General features: G+C 57.6%; 2 protein-coding genes across 2 annotated transcripts; both read left to right on the plus strand.

Annotated features, from left to right (window-relative positions):
• Positions 1-4,579: 4,579 nt before the first annotated feature.
• On the plus strand, positions 4,580-6,751 carry PSCA (prostate stem cell antigen). The gene is made up of 3 exons (XM_053559414.1): positions 4,580-4,633; positions 5,586-5,693; positions 6,016-6,751. The coding sequence occupies exons 1-3, from the start codon at positions 4,582-4,584 to the stop codon at positions 6,228-6,230; spliced, it is 375 nt and encodes a 124-aa protein (XP_053415389.1). The 5' UTR covers positions 4,580-4,581; the 3' UTR covers positions 6,231-6,751.
• A 6,504-nt stretch (positions 6,752-13,255) lies between these two features.
• Positions 13,256-17,392, plus strand: THEM6 (thioesterase superfamily member 6). The gene is made up of 2 exons (XM_053559426.1): positions 13,256-13,854; positions 16,082-17,392. The coding sequence occupies exons 1-2, from the start codon at positions 13,339-13,341 to the stop codon at positions 16,193-16,195; spliced, it is 630 nt and encodes a 209-aa protein (XP_053415401.1). The 5' UTR covers positions 13,256-13,338; the 3' UTR covers positions 16,196-17,392.
• Positions 17,393-17,989: the final 597 nt, after the last annotated feature.

Consider the following 17,989-nt stretch of genomic DNA (forward strand, 5'->3'; position numbering starts at 1 on the left):
AAGTCAAATCTGTCAGGATCCCTACCCTGAAATCCAGATGCCACTCTGTGACCCAGCACCCTTCCATACCTGCACACTGGAGCTCCCAGCCCCATTGCAGTAAATGGTAACTCAACATCCATTCCCTCAGGCTGGTAACACCCAATCACCCTTGATGCCCTCAGCCCCTAATACCGACACCTACTCTCAAAACCCACAGAATATCTGACCTCTTTGCCTCCCTCCATCTGTCCTCCCCAGGCCCACACTTCCGAGCCTGCAGCTGCCTCCTCCCTGCTCTCTTTGTTTTTGACCTCCTCCCCACCCCCAACCCCATCAGCTGTCAACTGCAACCTACTGAATCCCCCAAAATTTAGTGGCTTGAAACAGCAACCATTTTATTGCACATGATTCTGGGGAGCAGAAATTTGGGCAGGCCAGGTCAGATGTTTTTTCGAGGGAGGAGGAAATGGAATCAGCATGCCAGGCACATGGTGAGGCCACTGGACTGGTGCTCCCTAGGTAGGTCTCCTGGGACCTGGAAGTTCCCTCCCCCGACCCAGGATGTCCCGTTGGCTGGCTGCATTCCTACAGCCATTCTGCTGCCGCCTCGTGGACACAGGATCACATGCACCTCTCAGGACTCTGACAGCTCTGGCAGGGGTGGGGCTTGGCAAGGAACTGGAGCCTGACTTCCAAGGTGCGTGAGGCTCCCACAGGAGCTCCTATCACTCTGGCAGTGGGGAGAGCACATAAAGAGGGGGAGGAAATGGAAGAAGATGCACTGGTGTCTCCTGGGGCCTGGCACCAAGGGCTCCCTTTCCCGCAGTCCCCTGAATTCACAGGGTGGAGCCCCCAGGCTTCGACTGAGTCACAGCAGCAGCCTCCTTCCTGACTGTCCTCACCATCTACACTCACAGCCAGAGGGCCTTTGAGCGGGTCACTCTGAGGGCCTCACTCCCCCTCCCTGAATAAAGCCCAGTCCTTGCAAGGCCACGCCCACATTGCCCTCTCTCTGTCCTCTCACAAGCCCTGGACTGTACCCCATTCATGCTGTCTCCTCTTCCTGCAGCCCTGTGCCTTGAGACAGGCCTGAACCCTGGCAGTGCCCCTCGCTTGAGGTCTGGAAGCCTCAGGTGAGGGAAGTTACCTGCCCTTACTCCAGCAGGTCTCAAGGTGACAGGAGGCTTCAGCTCCCTGGCAAAGGGTGCTTCTGCAACCCTTGCCCAGCTGGCAGAGAAGGAAGCTGTCCTGAGTGGGTCTGGGGGCTCCTCCACGGATTCAAGAAGGAAGGAGTAGGCATGGGCAGAGGGGGCTGAGGGACAGGAACAGCTCTGGGAGGAAGCCACTGGAGGCAAAGGGCAGGGGCAGGGATGGTGCCCATTGCCACCTTGGTGCTGAGACTGGAGGGAACAGGTGTGAGGCAGGGCCCCAGGGACTCTGTTGTGAGAACCAGGAAGAGTCATCTTCTTGGTCATGCAGGGCCCTTGAGGAGTTAGCAGTGGGGACTGGATACTGGGACGGTGCTGGTGTAGCTGCTCAGCTAGGAGGCCTGGGGGAGCAGGTTCTGAGGGCCCAGCATGCCCTGCCAGTTGCCTAGTGGGTCCTCGAGGGACACAGTGCCCCTCCCCATGACCCATACCACCCACACGTTCTCCCACATACAGCCCCCCATTCACACACACATCAGCTAGTTTGCACAAACACCCTGACACACGTCACATGCACACAGCTTGCAAGTCATGCCCTTAGTTTTCAGAACCCCAAATGGGGGCCTGGCACTGACTACCAAAGGGTCACCCTCCTGATCTTTGAGTGCATTTTTCCAAATGAGCCATAGGGGTATAAACAAGAAATCAGTTGTGTTTTGGCAATTAATATGCTATCTTTACTTTTAAAAACTACGTCTGTGTGAACCGTACCATTCACACGGGAATGCTGTGTGTTCCAGCGTGGGACTGTGTGCCGCCCCAGAAGGTGGCAATGGGGCTCTCCACAAGGTGAGCCTGCTCCCAAGGGGCCCAGCTGGCATCCTGGCAAGGATCAGGGTAACCCCCGCACTATGTGAAGGGGCAGACCTGACTGGTTTGGGTATGGCAGTCTGGAGGGAGACCAAGCAAAAACAGGAAAATCTGGAGCCCAGGACGTAAGTAGCAGAGCACAGGAATGAGGCTAAGGGTAAGCCAGGTGAAGCCACACCTTGGCCAGCTCCACTGCATGAAGGGGACCGCAGGGAGTCATGGCCCTTTGTGACAGACCTTTCTAGAAGGTGGGATGCCAGAGGATCCAGGCTCAGTTTAGGCTCAGAGCCTGCATTCAGTGTATGCCCAAAGCATGAATGACAGGGGGACAGGGGTCAGAGTGTGACCAGGATCAGGACTCAGTCAGTGGCCAGGGTGTGACCACAATCGGGGCATGTTTGGTGATCAGGGTCAAAGTCCAGAGTGACCATAGTGAGTGTTCAGTTTGGGGCTGAGATCAGAGCTCAACCCGGGTTTGGGGGGTGCTCTAGCATTTGAGCTGTGGCCATCAGGTCATCCTCAAGTGAGTCTCACACCTCAACACAACTGATAGTTGAGGCTGATGACTCTGGTGGTATCCCAAACACTTCAGGATGTTGAGCCAACCCTTGGCCTGACCTACTGGAGGCTAGCAGCACCCCTAAGCTAGGACAAGAAAAAAAAAGTCTCCAGGCTTTGTCAAACCACCCCTGTTTGAGAGCCACAACCTTAGAGCAATCACTTTATATCAAATCAGATCAACAAACATTTACACACCTGTAAATATTTGAGGAATGAAAGTTCCATGCTGGTGCCGGGTACCAGGTGCCTTGACTACAGAGACCGATAAGAAAGGCTTCTATCCAGGGAAGAGTCCCAGGGAGCTGGGACTGAGCAGGGGCAGGGAGGATGGGGCAGTGAGGTCACACGCGTTTTAATTACTGTGACAGACACTTGAGTTTACAGAACTGTAGGCACAGGGGTTTTCAGAGAGAAAGTTCTGTGTGGGCAGAGCAGAGAGGACAGCATCCTAGGGAGGAGGCCACACTCACATTCCTGACCAGCCTGGGCCCCAGGCCTCACCTGCCAAAGGAGAGACAATATTCACAGGAAAGAGCCCAAAGCAGTGAGAGCAGGCAGTGCACAGGGGAGGACTCCTAAGGGTCTAGGGCTGGCCTAAGGCCAATGGGGAGCCCTACCCTGATTCACATCAGCTGTGTCATCTTGGACCAGGACTCAGGGTGAAAAGGCCAGAAGCACCTGCTGCTCAGCCTTCCTGCAAGGTGCAGGTGTGCGAGGAGATGGGCTGGTCCTCACATGCCCTTTCCGGCAGCAGCCTCACTGCCCCCAGGGTGCCCTGGACACTCCTCAGGGAGAGAATCTGAGGAAGATGTAATAATAATGAAGGGCCAACAAGCCATAAGCAATGATGGCAGAGTGCTGGGGGAGGTCATCCTGAGGGTGGGGCCTGTCCCCTCCAGGCCCCTTCAGACATGTATTCAGAAGGCAGGCAGTGGCCATGGCCAGCACATAGCCACCAGCATCCACCAAACAACAACATGCCCAAAGGAGCCAACAGGAAGAGTCTGAAAAGGATGGTGGATGAAGGCAGGGGTGAGGCTTCAGGAGATGACAGGGACTACAAGTCACCCCAAAGCTGACAGCAGCTGGTAACCACTGCCCCCTGGGTTTGGTGGGATGAGGGGAAAGCACAGTTACCAAGGCCAGCCAGGCCCCTGGGGCAGGAGAAGTCTGACCAACAGGGTCTGGGGCTCCTCTAGAGAGCTGCAGCTACTGCCACCACTGCCCAGTGGTCAGGACACTGGCAGGAGAGCTGGCCAAACCTGTGTCCCTTCCTGCCCTCCAGTCTCCGGGCACTGAAGCCAGGCCAGCCTCCCAGGACACAGAGCAGGGGAACATGGGCTGGGCCAACAGGAAGTGTGCTGTGACTCTCCACCATGGCAGGGGCATCCCTGAGTGGCATTTCCTTGATTCTCTTGCAGTTAAAATTCCACATGGTAGAGATTAAATGAGGCTGAAGCACTTAGGTGCCCAGCACACACTGAATGCTCCATAAATATGAGCCTGTGTAGCTGGGTTCCTCCCCGGGAAAGGTGGCCCCCAAAACAGTATCTGTCCTGGAACATGACCCTAGCTGCCTGTCACTTGCTGCTGATGTGGCTGTGGCACTTTGATCAAGGCCTGTCACCTGAGGACCCTAGGCCCCATGAGGGCAGCGCAGCTTCTGCCCAAGCAGAAGGACAAGGTGCTGGAAGGCTGGAGAGCGAAAGAGTCTGAGGCCTCGTCCTCCTCATCTGGGCTGCTCTGTGAGGTGGGGGAGGTATAGTCGGGGGCCTGAGGACCTTTCAGCCTGTCCTGGGGGTGGCTGGAAAACAGCCTTAGCAGGCTCTGCCCTCTGGGGCAGAAAGAAGGACAAATGGAGGGGAGGTGCCGGCTGGGCCCAGATTGGACTCCGCCCAGCCCTGGGCCCTCGCTGGCTCCAGGGAACCTATTGGTGTTGGCCGGGGCAGTGTGGCCTTCCCCACCCACTGGAGCCATATAAAGCCACCAAAGCCCTCTCCACCATTGCCCACCTGCGACCATGAAGACCATCCTCTTTGCCCTGCTGGCCTTTGGCCTGGCTCTGCAGCCAGGTGAGGGTTTGACAAGCCCCCGGCGGGCGAGGTGGGAAGAGGGGGAGTGAAGGGGTCAGACAAAAGGAAGGGAGACTTAGGCAGGGGGCCCTTGCCACTGCCCGGGGCCTACAAGGGCAACTCTTGGCACAACCAGGATGCAGCCTTAAGCCGAGCGCTCCCTCTCATGCCTAGAGCTATTCTCCCTGCCATCCTGTGAAAGGCTGGCTCCAGGAGGGGCAGAGGATGGACAGATGGCTGGATAGAGGGAGGAACAGAGATGCTGACCAACGGCAGGAGGCATGGGGCAAAAAGCCTGCCACTAAGAAGTGCGCTGGAGGAAAGGGGCAGAATGGGGTGCAGGAGGGGTGCTGGGGCATCCCATGGGAGGGTCTGGCCTGTGCGGCTCTGTTCTGGCAGGGTCCCTGCAGGCTGAGGGTCCTAGGTAAGTCACCAAACCTGTCAGAGCCTCAGCTTCCTCTTCTGAAAAGTAGGATCACAAAACAGCCCCCCAAGGCCCATGGGAGACTAAAATGGGCAAAACTTGTGAGGTACTGAGGATGGAGGTGGCTGGACCCCAGCTTTACTCTTGTTGTAAAAGGAAGACACTTAATGGTCAGGACAAACTGGTAGCTGGCCAACCCCCAACGCAGGACAGGACACAACCCAGGGCCCAAACAGCATGCTGGAGGCCTGGACAGGCTGTTGGGGGACAAGGACAGGTGGGCCTCAATGCCTGGTGGCCTGGGGAGGTCAAAGAAGGGTCTTGTCCAAGTCTTGTCAGCTCCACCTCCTCAGCGTCCAGCTGAGCTTAGCCTGTCCCTGCGGGGGCTGCCCTCAAAGCAGCGTGGGCATTTTAACAAAGCTTCAAGACAGCCAAGTGTCAGAGAAGTGCTCCAGGTGCAGCTGGAGAATCAGGGCCTTCCCGCGGGGTACCCAGCTGTCTTCTCACCTGTGCCTGCACCCCTCACAGGCCGCGCTCTGCAGTGCTACTCCTGCAAGGCCCAGGTGAAAAACAGTGACTGCCTGAACGTGCAGAACTGCAGCCAGGCGGAGACCAAGTGCTGGACCGAGCGCATCCGTGAGTGGCCCTGCCGTCCCTGCACCAGCCCTTCCCTCCAGGGGCACCGAAGGGCCTGGGTTTGGGTCTATGCCCCTGAGCTCGGCATCCTTCTGGCCATGTGCCCACACATAAGTGCTCAGCTTTCCAGCTTTCTCCGCCCCACCCCCACTCTCTCCCTGTACACTTCAGTAAACAGCGGGGCTCAGCTGCCCTGGCCTATGGGTGCAGACAAGCCCGTTCCCCATGCGGGGCTCCAGTTGCAGGTGGCAAGAAGGGCCAGGGGCACAGCCAGGTGGTGAGTGCCAGGTGGCCTCAGCCCTAGGTCCTCATGTCCTGCCAGGTGCTGCCGGCCTCCTGACCATCATCAGCAAGGGCTGCAGCTCAGACTGCGTGGACGACGCTCAGGACTACTACGTGGGGGAGAAGAACATCACATGCTGCTCCACAGACCTGTGCAACGCTAGCCGGGCCCGCTCCCTGCAGCCCGTCTCCGCCACTGTGGCGCTTCTCACCGCACTGGGTAGCCTACTGTACTGGGTTCCAGGCCGGCTGTAGGCTCCAGCAGTGCCCCGCCACAGCCCCCACACGGTTCGCCCAGCTAGGGTGGCCCTGGTCCGTGAGAGCGTGTCCTAACACCATCTTAGCTGTGCCCCTCTGCCCTCTGGCCCTCCTGTGGTTCCTTCCTGGACTCCTGCCCACCCGCTGCATAGGCTAGGCTCTGGTGACACAGACCAGCCTCCAGATGGTCCCTTCAGCCCCCAGCCCAACCTCCCCATCCTTAACCCTCTGCTCAGGCACCTCTTCCTCCAGGAAGCCTTACTTGCCCACTTGCCTCTCTGTGAGCTGAGCCAGGTCTGGTCTGTGGTGTCCCTGCCCCAGCAGGGACAGGCATTCAGGAGGGCCCAGCAGAGGCCAAGATGAACTGGGCTGAGTAGAACTAGGGTCTATGGGAGTGGTGTGAGGTACTGGAAGCCCCAAGAGATGGAGCCTGGAGGCCTGGAGGGAGGGACCAGACCCCTATATCCATGGGGGTCCTTGAGCAGAAGTGCTGGCACACAGTAGGCACTTAATAAACTCCTGTTGGATAAGCTGGAGACCTTCTGTCCTTGTATGCCCCTGGGGTTGGAGACGGGGGCCAGTACTGTGTCTGGACCTCTCAGGCCCAGGTCTGTGGCTGTGGCACTGACCTCATGGCTGCAGCTCTCACCTCTCAGGGGCAAATGCAAGGCGCCCGGCAGGGGGGCTTCAAGGCAGGATGGCGTCTCTCAGGGCTGCCGCACCAGCTGCGCAGCCTCATACCTGTCAAACCTCTCTGAGCCTTAGGTGCTCATCTGTGACCCCACCCTGCTGCGAGGATGGGCCCAGGAAATTCATGGGAAACAGAGGCTGGGTGAGTGGGGCTGCTGCCACAAGCACCTGGCCACCTCCCCTTTGGCCTGCTGTGAGCCTCTCTGATTTTCAAATTTGTTATTTGTAAGAGCCACACCCCCACAGTAAAGTGTTCAAACACTGCAACAGTGTCCCCAGGGACAGGCTGGCCTCCCCCACCCCAGCCCCCAGGTCCCTTCCCGGCTCTACGATGTCCTATCACGCCTCTGGGGCCTCCTATGGGAGGTTCTGTGCCATGCCAGCTTCCCCTGCACCTAGAGTCCAGGCCCTGCTAGGGGTCCCCACCCACTCCTGAGAAAGCCTCTTTGAAAACAGCTGGCCTCACTAACTCAGGCCTTGGGGACAGCCTGTGCTCTGGGTGGGACCTGCTCAGGATGCAGCCTCAAAAGCACTGGGGCCACAGGGGCTCAGAGAGGAAGGGGGTCTGTTACCCACAATGCATACTGAACAGGATTGGAACCCGGGCCCTGGAGCTCTGAGCTGGGGATGGGGTCAGTTGAGGGCAGGGCCACATGGAGGAAGTGGCAGCCTGGAGGCTCACCCTGCATGTGACCTCAGGTGGGAGCTTCCCTCTGGAGCACTGGGTGGCCTGGGGCAGTGGTGTCTGAAGGGTACACCTTTCCCAGGCCAGCACTGGAGTGACCCCAAGTGTTGATTCCTTCTACTCCTAGTCCCCAACCAGGCCTATCCTGCCCCCACCTTCTGCCACACCCATTCAGCACACAAACCAGCCTTGGTCTGGGGCCTGGGTCCAGGGCCAGGCCTTTGTTTTCTGGGAGGGTGCTGCAGACCTGGGGAGCCCAGGCAGAACTTTGCACCCATCAAGGCTCCGGTGCAAGACCTGGGGCTAGAACTTAGGCCAACAGCAGCCTACAGACTGTGCTTCTGACCACACAGATCTCCTGAAGCCATCAGCCCAGGCAGGGTACAGAAAGCAAGGGAAGCTGCCTGGAGATCACTGATGACCCTGGTGTAGGATGCTGGTACCCTGCACTGTCCAACCTGCTGAGCACAGTTACTGAGCACCTGCTGTTCCAGGTGCTGTTGCAGGCCCTTCCCACATGGCAGTCCTCTGGTGTGGCAAGTTTCTCTCACCTCCCAGACACCGGGAGCCATCCCAGGTCCCAGACCCTACAGGGCAGTGGAATCGGATGAAGTACCCAACAGCAGTCAAACCTAGAGGGGGTCCTTTTCCCTGGGGTTGAGGTCCAGACATATGAGGTGTGTCCCGGTGCTGTAGCCCATTGGGGCCCTGCATGCAAAGGGTCCCCACATCCTGTCCCAGAACTTCCTAATTTGAATGATTTGGGCCAGGTGAGAGAGGACCCTGCAGGGCAGAGGCCTCACTGTCACCTGGGCTGTCTCTGACCTCCTGAAATCACCAAGCATTTGAGCTGAGGACCTCTGGGAATAGCCACCCCTACCCCTTCCCTACACAAGGACCCTGTTCAGGTCACACAGCACATTAGGGACACAGGGCTGACAGGGACTGACATCTCCAAGGCATGGACCAGCCAGCAAGGGCCACCTGTAGGAGCAGCCCAGGCCCTCGCCCTGGCTCACAGGGCCTCGAGTGTCCTCCACCTGCTCTGGGTCCACCAGCCAACCCGAGGCAGGATCTGCCTGCCCACACCGGCCTCTCCTCAGGCATTGCCTCACCTGTAGAAACTATAGAAAGAAAAAGAAAGTCCAGAACCTACACCCCCCAACCCTAGAGTGGTACTGTCAACATTTTAATATCTTTTGTGTCCTTTTGCAAACACACGCAGATAAACAGTTTCAACCTGCGTGTCTGGAACACAATACATATCCTTTTAGCTAAACTGATTTTTTTTTTTTTTTAAAGAGATAGAGCCTCACTCTGTTGCTCAGACTGGAGTGCAGTGGCATAGCCATAGCTCATTGCAACCTTGAGCTCCTGGGCTCAAGAGATCCAAGTAGCTGGGACTATAGGTCACCACACACCCAGCTAATGTTGAATTTTATTTTAACATAAAGGTGGTATCTCACTCCATTTTCCAGGCTGGTCTCAAACTAGTGGGCTCAAGAGATCCTCTTGCCTTGGCCTCCCAAGTGCTGGGATTATAGGCGTGAGCCACCATGCCTGGTGGGTAAACTGTTCTTTTAGTTGCTGTATTTTCAGAAAGAGAGTGTTGCATGACCGGAGACATGAACGAACAGTAGCTTTGCCATGGGTGTAAACTCGCTCCTGTAATTATTAAGTCAAGAAACGGACTACACAGGATAGGTATGGCACGTAGCAAAGTTCTTTATTTAGGGGTTTGATTTTATACCTTTCTAGTCACGTACACACTTAATCTATTATCTGTTAGTTTCACCATTACCTCATTTTACCTATCTGGAATTAACTTGAAAGGAAATATCCTGTTACCATATCAACACAATCACTTTTGCAGTAAACATCTTCTTCTAGACGCTGACTAATCTCTGGGCAGGTGTCTAAACAAAATCATAAGGAAGAAAGTAGCCACAGGGGAACAGAGTTAATGGAAGAATATCTTCAAGCATTCACTCAGTTTACTCAGTATGAAGTAACGACTGTGTCTTTTCCTCAGGGCAGAGCACCTAAAGACCTCTGACAATATGTCGTTAACATACGTCAACCCTCTGGCCCCTATCTCTGAGGAAGGGCAGCATGCCCTTTGATCTCAGGTTTCACGGGGGTGCACAGCTTCAGAGAAATGGCTTGTGGAATTTTTAACTCCAGGCAAGCCAACTCTGCATGTGTCCCAGTGGGGCCCAGGTCCCTTAAGCCTCTGGAAAAAAAGCAAGCCATTTTGTGTGTTCACTTTGTGTGCTTGATGTAGGATATGTTTATTTCTACATATTATCCTACAGAGAGCCTCATCCTTGTTTCTGATGGCTAGCATTCCCTTGAATGGGTGGATAGTTTTAGTTTTTAAGATGCCATTTCCTGAGCATTTGCTATGTGAGATGCTGAACTGATCCTTTTATGTCTATAGTAACAATAGGCGACGATAATAGACCCTCACCATATTCCAGGCATGATTCTGTGGGCTTTCCAGGCCTCACTCATTCGTCCTTCACAGAGAAGTAACTGAGACACTGAGTGGCAAGGTAACTCTCCCACGATCACACTGAGAGTTAGTGGTGAGGCTCAGGATTGTCCCCCAGGTAGAAACAGGCTCAGAGAGGTGAGGGGACTGACCTCAGGTGACACAGCTATTCCTAGCCATCCTCCTCTGAGTGTTTGTCTACCCTACACCAGGCCTCCAGGGATTATCACCAAGTAGACACCTGTGACCTGGGGCTGGGGTTAATCTAACGTTCTCCTTCCCCTGGGGACACTGGCACAGCTGGGATTGCTCCCAAACCTGATTAGGTGCTCAAGGGCTGGGACGGGTGGGCTTCCCCTAGGTCAGTGATGGTCCAGCTCCCTGAGAAGAGGGGCATCCTCACCTACAGAGCACGTGGGCGTCTGTAGATCCTGCCCACCCTCCCAAAATGTGGCATGGACAGCCACAGTGAGATGCCTCCATGGACTGCCCACTACCTGCCTGGGGTCCCCATTCTGTAAGTTCTCCTCCTCCCCTGGCCAGGCCAGGGTTACAGAGAACAAGGGCAGCTGGAGTGGGCAGATCAGCTCACTGCTCACAGCTCACAGCTGGAGGGGCAATGTGTGAGGGTGGGCATGTGTGGGGACCGTAGCCATCTACAGGGTCTCATTTCCTCCTCCCCCCACTTTACTACGTTTCTCCCTCCTCCCCCACTCCATCTCTCCCTAGCTGCCCTCCTCCTTGCATCCAGACTATTCCCTGAGGTGGGTTCCCCTCCTCTCTTTCCTCGGCCAAGCCAGTGGATCCAGCCGCAGGAGTCTAGCCAGACAGGAAGAGGTTCTAAAGCTCTGGGTAGAAGTTGTCCTAGAGATACCTCAAAGAGTCTCTCTGTGGGCCAAGAAATCCTCATGACTGTCCTTACTATACTTTAATAAGGTTTTACTGAAGTCCCCACAACCCAGACTCCCAACTACCTACTCCGCAAAGGCTGTGGGGGTGGGGTGACCCAGGCGAGGAGTCCTCCCTGTGCCCAGGCCTGGCTCTGTGCTGATACCTGTGTTCTTGGCCCAGAGACAAGGCCACTGCCTGAATGATGGGGCACTCAGCAGACTCCAGAAAAGACACATGCCCCTAGGCCGAGCCCCACTCCCAGCTCCAGCCCAGGCAGACGTGTACCCAGAAAAAGAGGCCTGCAGTCAGCTGCAGAGCCACCACTCCCAGGGGCACCACCTCCATTTTATGCACCTGAGTCTCCTGGGCTGAGTGGGAGACAGACATCCCCTGATTATATAGTGGTGAGGTCAGTGGACAGGGAGGCTTGGTGGGAGAGACAGGAGGAGGGTTCATGTGGGGATTGGTAAGGCTTTGGAGACCAGGGCGAATGTTAAACTACTCTTAGGCAGAAGCTAACTGGAGGGGCTGGTAACTTCAGGCAGGAACAACTCTGCCACTTTACATGAACTTTGGCTAATCACAGTATCATTTGCATTGTGGTTTTACAATTTCTCTGCCCTTGAAATCACTGTGATAATTTCAAAACAACCATCTAAAGTATGAAAATGGGAGGGAACTCAATTCCAGGAAATACTACCGAAATTCTCAGTAAAAGCCTTGAATACTCCTGCCCTCAATTAGTAAGACTAAAAAGATTTCAGACCACCTCCTCCCAGTGTAGCTAAAGGGCCTGTCCACTCTCCCTCCAAGAGTGTATGTGGGTTTTCCATAAAAGCTTTACCTTGCTTGGCTTGCATGGTGTGTCCTGAAATTCTTTTCCTGAGGAACCCCAAGAACGTGAACAAACGCACACTTGGAGATGGTAACAGGACTAGAAGAAGCGGGAAGAGGGTGGAAGAAGTCTTTTAGGCTCTGGGCTGGTTTCTCAGCTGCCAGCCTGCACTGACATCTCCAGGGCTAGGCTTCCAGCTGTGGGTCGCTCTGCAGCAGGAGGGGACACAGTGGGCAAAGTGGGTGACTAGTAGTCTGCATTCTTTGAGCAATAGCCTTTGGACTCAAAAGATACATCCCCACTTTCTTCATCTTGAGGGGCTGCCCCTCCCAGGGGACAGAGGCCTCAGAGCCAGGACAGGCCTCCAGGGTCCAGTGTCAGCAGGACGGTGTAAGGCCCTTCTTAGGTCAGGACAGTGAGCTCCCAGCTCCTATCCAACAGATGAGCGGATCCGGGAACCCGGGAAAGCCAGATCCCACTCTGCCACAGCTGCTGGCCCCAGAAGCAAAGCTAGAGAAAGAAAGAATATAGCCTCTGCCCTTGACAATGACCAAGGCACGCTCAGCAGCCTAGGAGCTGTGGGTGGCGCTGCTCCAGGGAGCGCCTCTTTGGAGGGCCGGCAGGAGCCCTGTCACCCAGCTCGGGGCCAGCGTGTGGCCCGCTACCCAAAGCCTTCTCAGACCTAACCCAGCACTCTGGCACCGGCACATGCTGTCATCTAGAGCCCTGGGGCTGGCGGGGAGGGCTGGCAGCCTTGCCGCTTAGCCTCGCAGGCAAGAGGGACAGGAGGCCGCCGGAGTCTCAAGCGCCCGGCTGCTGAGTCTATTTCACCTACCCGGCTCCTCCCCTTGGGTTTCCCGAGAGACAGAAGTTGGGAATGGCGACAGTGGGGTTAGCGGATATCTAGGGGGTTGGAATGAGGTTACAGGATGGGACTGAAATTGCGCTTCGGGGCTAGATCGCGATTGGTCCAGAACCGCTACAAACGCCCTGGGCAGTGCTCCGCGGGTTGGGGAGGCCTGAGAGGTGTGCAGCGGAGCCGCTGGGGACCAGAGTGTGTCCCATGGTCCTTGCAAAGTCTTGCAGGTTAGGCCGGAGAAGTGCTGGACCCTTTCACTTCGCTGAGACCTCCGCTGTGGGACCGTGTCTCCAACCACAGCGGGGGACGCGCGAGCGATCGGGTCGGGAGGAGGCGGAGACGCAGCACACAGCCCCGTTAAGCCTGCAGAGCCAGGAGCGGCCGCCAGATGCCGCTGTGGTGCTAAACGCGCCTCACCCAGTCTGAGGAAAGCAACAGCGGCGCAGGCCCGGAAGGCCGGACGAACCATTGAGGGAGCGGAGACGGGGGAAGGAAGTGGGCGTCGGTGCCTCCCCTCAGCCGGCTCTGCCAGATGGTTTGCTCCGGCTTCGCTGCGCGGGCGGCCTACCAGGCAGGGCTGCTGGGCGGCGAACGCCGGCGCAGCGGGCACGGGCCGGCACTGGCGCAAGCAGGCTGCGCGCTGCCGCCGCGATGCTGGGACTGCTGGTGGTGTTGCTGGCCCTGGCGCTCGCCTTCTTCGCCCTGCTAGATGGCTGGTACCTGGTGCGCGTGCCGTGGGCCGTGCTGCGCGCGCGCCTGCTGCAGCCGCGGGTCCGGGACCTGCTGGCGGAGCAGCGCTTCCCGGGCCGCGTGCTACCCTCGGACTTGGACCTGATGCTGCACATGAACAATGCGCGCTACCTGCGCGAGGCCGACGTGGCGCGCGCCGCGCACCTGACCCGCTGCGGTGTGCTTGGGGCGCTGCGAGAGTTGGGTGCATACTCGGTGCTGGCCGCCTCCTGCGCGCGCTACCGCCGCTCTCTGCGCCTGCTGGAGCCCTTTGAGGTGCGCACCCGACTGCTGGGCTGGGACGACCGCGCCTTCTACCTGGAGGCCTGCTTTATCAGCCTGCGCGACGAGGACTTCGTGTGCGCGCAGCTGCGCTTCAGGCAGCACATCGTGGGCACTTCGCCCGAGCGTGTAGTGCAACACCTTTGCAAACGCATGGTGAGCAGCCCTGGCCCCGTGCACGATCCTGCAGGGTCCCCAGTGCCTCCTGGTCCCTGGCCCCCTCCCGAGAAGACGGTCTACTGCTTGCACCTCTTTGGGGTGTCCCATCCCACCCCATACCGACCCTGCCCTTTTCTCTGGACCGAGGGCCTTTCTGATGCCCTGGGGATTCCCTGGGTCCCTGAATCAACACTTCGTACTTGGACTCAGCGTGCTCCTCTCTTGCCGTTTTTTAGCCTGGTTCTTCACAGTTTCATGTTCCTCCTTCCCCTCTTGCAAAACGAGAACAGACCAGGTCTGTCCTAGGGTGCCAGTCCTTGTGATACTGCGTGGCCTGGCGTGCTGAACCACTGTCTCCTTGGTTCTGACCAGAGGCTGGAGGGGAGTGGTCAGTCAGAGGAGTTTGCTGAGCATTCCTTAGGACCTGAGCCCTTCCACACAGCTTCTAACTGAGGGGCTAGGTTTCAGTCACCTGGTTTAAGGTTAAAGGACTAAGTCCTGGAGAGCTGCAAGCTTTCCTGCCTTTCTCGGGTTGGAGACAGGCCACGTGTCTGCCTGGGGCCCAGGGCTCTTCCCCAGGGTCTGCTTCTCCTAGCATCGCAAAGCTTGTTAGGGCATGGCAACTGGGACCCTGGGGATGGCCAAGATGGCCATGGTTGCCAGGGCAGGCTTCTGCCACAGGCAGGTTTTTGAAAAGTTGTCTGAAGCCTCCAGGGGAGAAGCCAGGTGTGCCTGCCCCTGGTGTGCCCCCAGGTGGGATGCTGCCCTCTTTGGCCTCCCACAGGCATCTCCCAAGTAGAGGAGGACAATCTCACCTCAGTCATGAGAGGTTATATCAGAGGTGGGGAAACTGAGGGTTCAAGACAGGATGGCAACCTGACTGGGCCAGGTCCTGGTCTTTTGTCTTTGTGGAGTCAGGGAAACCCCAAAGAATCTAGATCACTCTCTGTCCCTGCAGGGCAGGGCAGATGCTGGGCTCTGTGTCCCTTCATATTAGGAGTCCAGGAGGGGGTGGCCATCACGGTCATGCATGGGCTGTTTGGTGAGGGGCCAGGATCACTGCACAGCAAGGACAGAGTTGAAGAGGTGGAGCTTATAGCTTTCTGACTCCCAGGACTACTTCAGGCCAAGGGTTTCTAGCCTGAGCCCAGGAAGGTGAGGGTCCCATGCCAAGTGGCAAGTATGGTTTGGGGCAGGCTAAGTCCAGGCCAAGGTCCTATGTACTGAGAGGCTGGCCTGGGGTGCTGAGGCCAGAGAAGGAGAGCGGGGCTAGAGCCAGATGGTGGTGGTGGGACTTTCCCATGGGGGCCAGACAGTTCCTCTTCTGGTCCCAACCCTTCAGCACAGGCCCAGGCTCCAGCTCTAAGCACCTCTGTGTGGCCACTGCCCCTGCTGCTGGGACTTTCCATGGGGGGCAGACAGTTCCTCTTCTGAACCCAACCCTTCTGCACAGGCCCAGGCTCCAGCTCTAAGCACCTCTGTGTGGCCACTGCCCCTGCTGCTGGGACTTTCCATGGGGGGCAGACAGTTCCTCTTCTGAACCCAACCCTTCTGCACAGGCCCAGGCTCCAGCTCTAAGCACCTCTGTGTGGCCACTGCCCCTGAGGTCAGGTGGATATTTGCCTGGCCACTCTCCTCATGTTGGAGTCCCCAGCACCCATCTGTGAAGTCTCTGACTCCTTAGGCCTGACGCAGAGTCATGCTGCCGTCACCACATGGTGGCTGTGTGTGCAGGAGGAGACAGCTGGGAAATGACATGGCTGGGCCCAGAGCTGCCCTGGAGATTAAGTCCAGGGCCCTTGGTGCACTGTCTACCAGCCCCAGCCTGCACTCTCAGAGGAGAGTGGCTCCTGTGCCATTCCCCTTCCACTCCTTCACCCCTGCCACTGGCTCCTCTGGGTCTTCTGTCATCCTCCAACCTCCCAGCATCAAGGCTTTTGCCTGGGCTCTGGGGACAGAGAGGGCTCACGTGGTCTCCCTGTGGAGATGGGCGTGGCAAAGGCAGGGTTGTGTGGAGAGAGCTCTGATGGTGGAATAACAAGCACAGGGGGCGGGGAGGGGCCTGGGGCACAGCCAGGGTGGGTAGAGGAGAGGAGGCTTCTGGAAGGTCACAGGCTGAGGAGTGGCATGGGCAGAGGCCCAGAGGAGGGAGGCAGCAACCTGGACTCAGCTTGCCCACAGCAGTGCATGACCCATGGGAGCCTCACCCTCTTATCCTCTGCAGGTGGAGCCGCCTGAGCTGCCAGAAGATCTGCAGCACTGGGTCACCTACAACAAGGCCAGCAGCCGGCTGCTCTGTGCAGAGAGTGGGCTCAGCAGTGCCGGCAAGGACCAGTGACCGCTGCTCCTGCATCCAGCCCACCCTGCCTGTGAAATGAGCAGGCCCAGCTGGGCTCTCTGGGAGCTAGAGTGGCCCCTACCCAGCCCCCTTCATCCACTGGCCTCCCCAGTTATTGACACCCCTCTGTGCTGGGCAGGGGATGGGGGAGTATCAGTACCCTCACCCAGGGTGGGGACGGAGGTGCAGGAGGCCCAGCCCAGCCTTGCAGTGAGGCCGTGCTTCTGTTTCCTAGGTGGAGAGGACAGGCCAAGAGCACAGTGGCCTGAGTACATCCCTGTCAGCTGCTGGGAGAGGCAGGGCCAGGCCAGCGCAGCACTCACCAGCTTATTCCCTCTGGTGTCCTTTGAGGTGGGGCAGGCGCAGGGTGGAGTCTGGGTGGTCAGATGCCTGGCTAGAGGCAGACCAAAGGCAGGAATGAGGATCGGCTGGCATGTGCCAGCAGCATTCAGCCTTACTTGAGCTCCCCTGGTGTGGTAGCCTCTGCTAGTCTTTCCAGGTGGCTGGGCAGGTGGCTGAGAGTCGTCATTTGGCACAGGGCTCCCTGCTGGGGTGTCCTGGTCAGAGTGGGAACAGCAGGGGCTGAACTCCGGTGGGTGCCTATTACGGCTGTGCTCTATAACCTTGGGCTGGGCCCTTCCCTCTGGACTATAGCATCTTAGGCATCTGTCTTCTCATGAGAGCTGTCCCTGCTCTGAGAGTTGTTTCCCTAGAAGGCTGGTGGGGTATCTTTTTGGCCCTTCTACCTTCTGTTTTATAGGCCTCTTGTCAGTTGCTGGGCCAGCAGCGAGTGGCCTGTCGTGGCAGCTGATGGGGACACCAGGCTGCCGGGATGCTGGCCAGGGCTGCCTGCTCCTGCCTAATGCTGGCCTTAACAGCTGGGACAACTGAGGACAAAGTGAGGGCTAGTCACTAGCCAGAGGCTCTGGCCAATGCCCTCAGGTCCCAGAGAGGGGGTGCTGAGGCCCAGGACCCTGTGTGTGGGGATCACTGCTTGCCCACTCAGGCCACCCACACTGTGCCACTCACACTGGCCCCCACCAGCCCAGGGCAAGAGAGCAGCTGGACCCAGAACTGCCTTGCTGCCCCCTCAGGAGCCCTGCTTAAGCCAGAGCCAGGAGTTGCAGGGATGCCCCTGACATCCCCTTGGCACCACCCCGCTCCCCGGCTGTTCTTGCCTTAAAGCCACTTGGGAATGGCAATCTTTTTGTCTTATTTAAAGAAAGCTTGAGATTAAAGGATTTCAAATGCAAGCGTGCCTGGAAGGCCTCCTTTCTGACTGCCCCTTCCCCTCAGAGGCTGTTGCCAGGATGTGTTTCTGATATGGGGGCTGTGCAGGCTTGTCAGGCTCCTTGAGCTCAGGGGTCTGACTGACAGGGCAGGACTTGTCTGCCTCCCACAGAACCTGAGACTGAGGCTGGGAAGGGGTTTCCCAAGGGCCCTTGCTGGCACTTCTTGACCCTCTCCTGGACCCCAGCCCTTGAGCCTTTCAACCCCCATCCACAGATGCCCAGTCTGGGCTCCAAGAGCCTGAGGGCAGGGTGGGGGTAGCACTTGGGGGCTGAGATCAATGGACCTTGGTGGGAGGGGTGGGCAGTGAGTTGGGCTGTTCCACAGGGTCTTTGAAGAGAGCAAGGAGAAGTGAGATTCCTGGACATAACCGCAGGTGAGGAGGACGAGGGCCACATCTGTGCTCTGGCCTCCTGCCCAAAGAGGGGGGCAGGGAGAAGCAGGCAATTGGAGATAGCTGGATTTGAATCAGGCATTTTGTGATGGGGGAAGTAGGACTGAAGA

This window comes from Nycticebus coucang, chromosome 13 (assembly GCF_027406575.1).
Source record: "Nycticebus coucang isolate mNycCou1 chromosome 13, mNycCou1.pri, whole genome shotgun sequence".
Taxonomy (NCBI): Eukaryota; Metazoa; Chordata; class Mammalia; order Primates; family Lorisidae; genus Nycticebus; species Nycticebus coucang.

What these genes read in the sequence shown, in the direction of transcription:
- PSCA (XM_053559414.1), top strand. Translation starts at nt 4,582, where the DNA reads ATGAAGACCATCCTCTTTGCCCTGCTGGCCTTTGGCCTGGCTCTGCAG. An exon ending in TGGCCTGGCTCTGCAGCCAG is followed by an intron (nt 4,634 to 5,585) that starts GTGAGGGTTTGA and finishes CACCCCTCACAG; the next exon opens with GCCGCGCTCTGCAGTGCTAC. An exon ending in GTGCTGGACCGAGCGCATCC is followed by an intron (nt 5,694 to 6,015) that starts GTGAGTGGCCCT and finishes ATGTCCTGCCAG; the next exon opens with GTGCTGCCGGCCTCCTGACC.
- THEM6 (XM_053559426.1), top strand. Translation starts at nt 13,339, where the DNA reads ATGCTGGGACTGCTGGTGGTGTTGCTGGCCCTGGCGCTCGCCTTCTTC. An exon ending in AACACCTTTGCAAACGCATG is followed by an intron (nt 13,855 to 16,081) that starts GTGAGCAGCCCT and finishes TATCCTCTGCAG; the next exon opens with GTGGAGCCGCCTGAGCTGCC.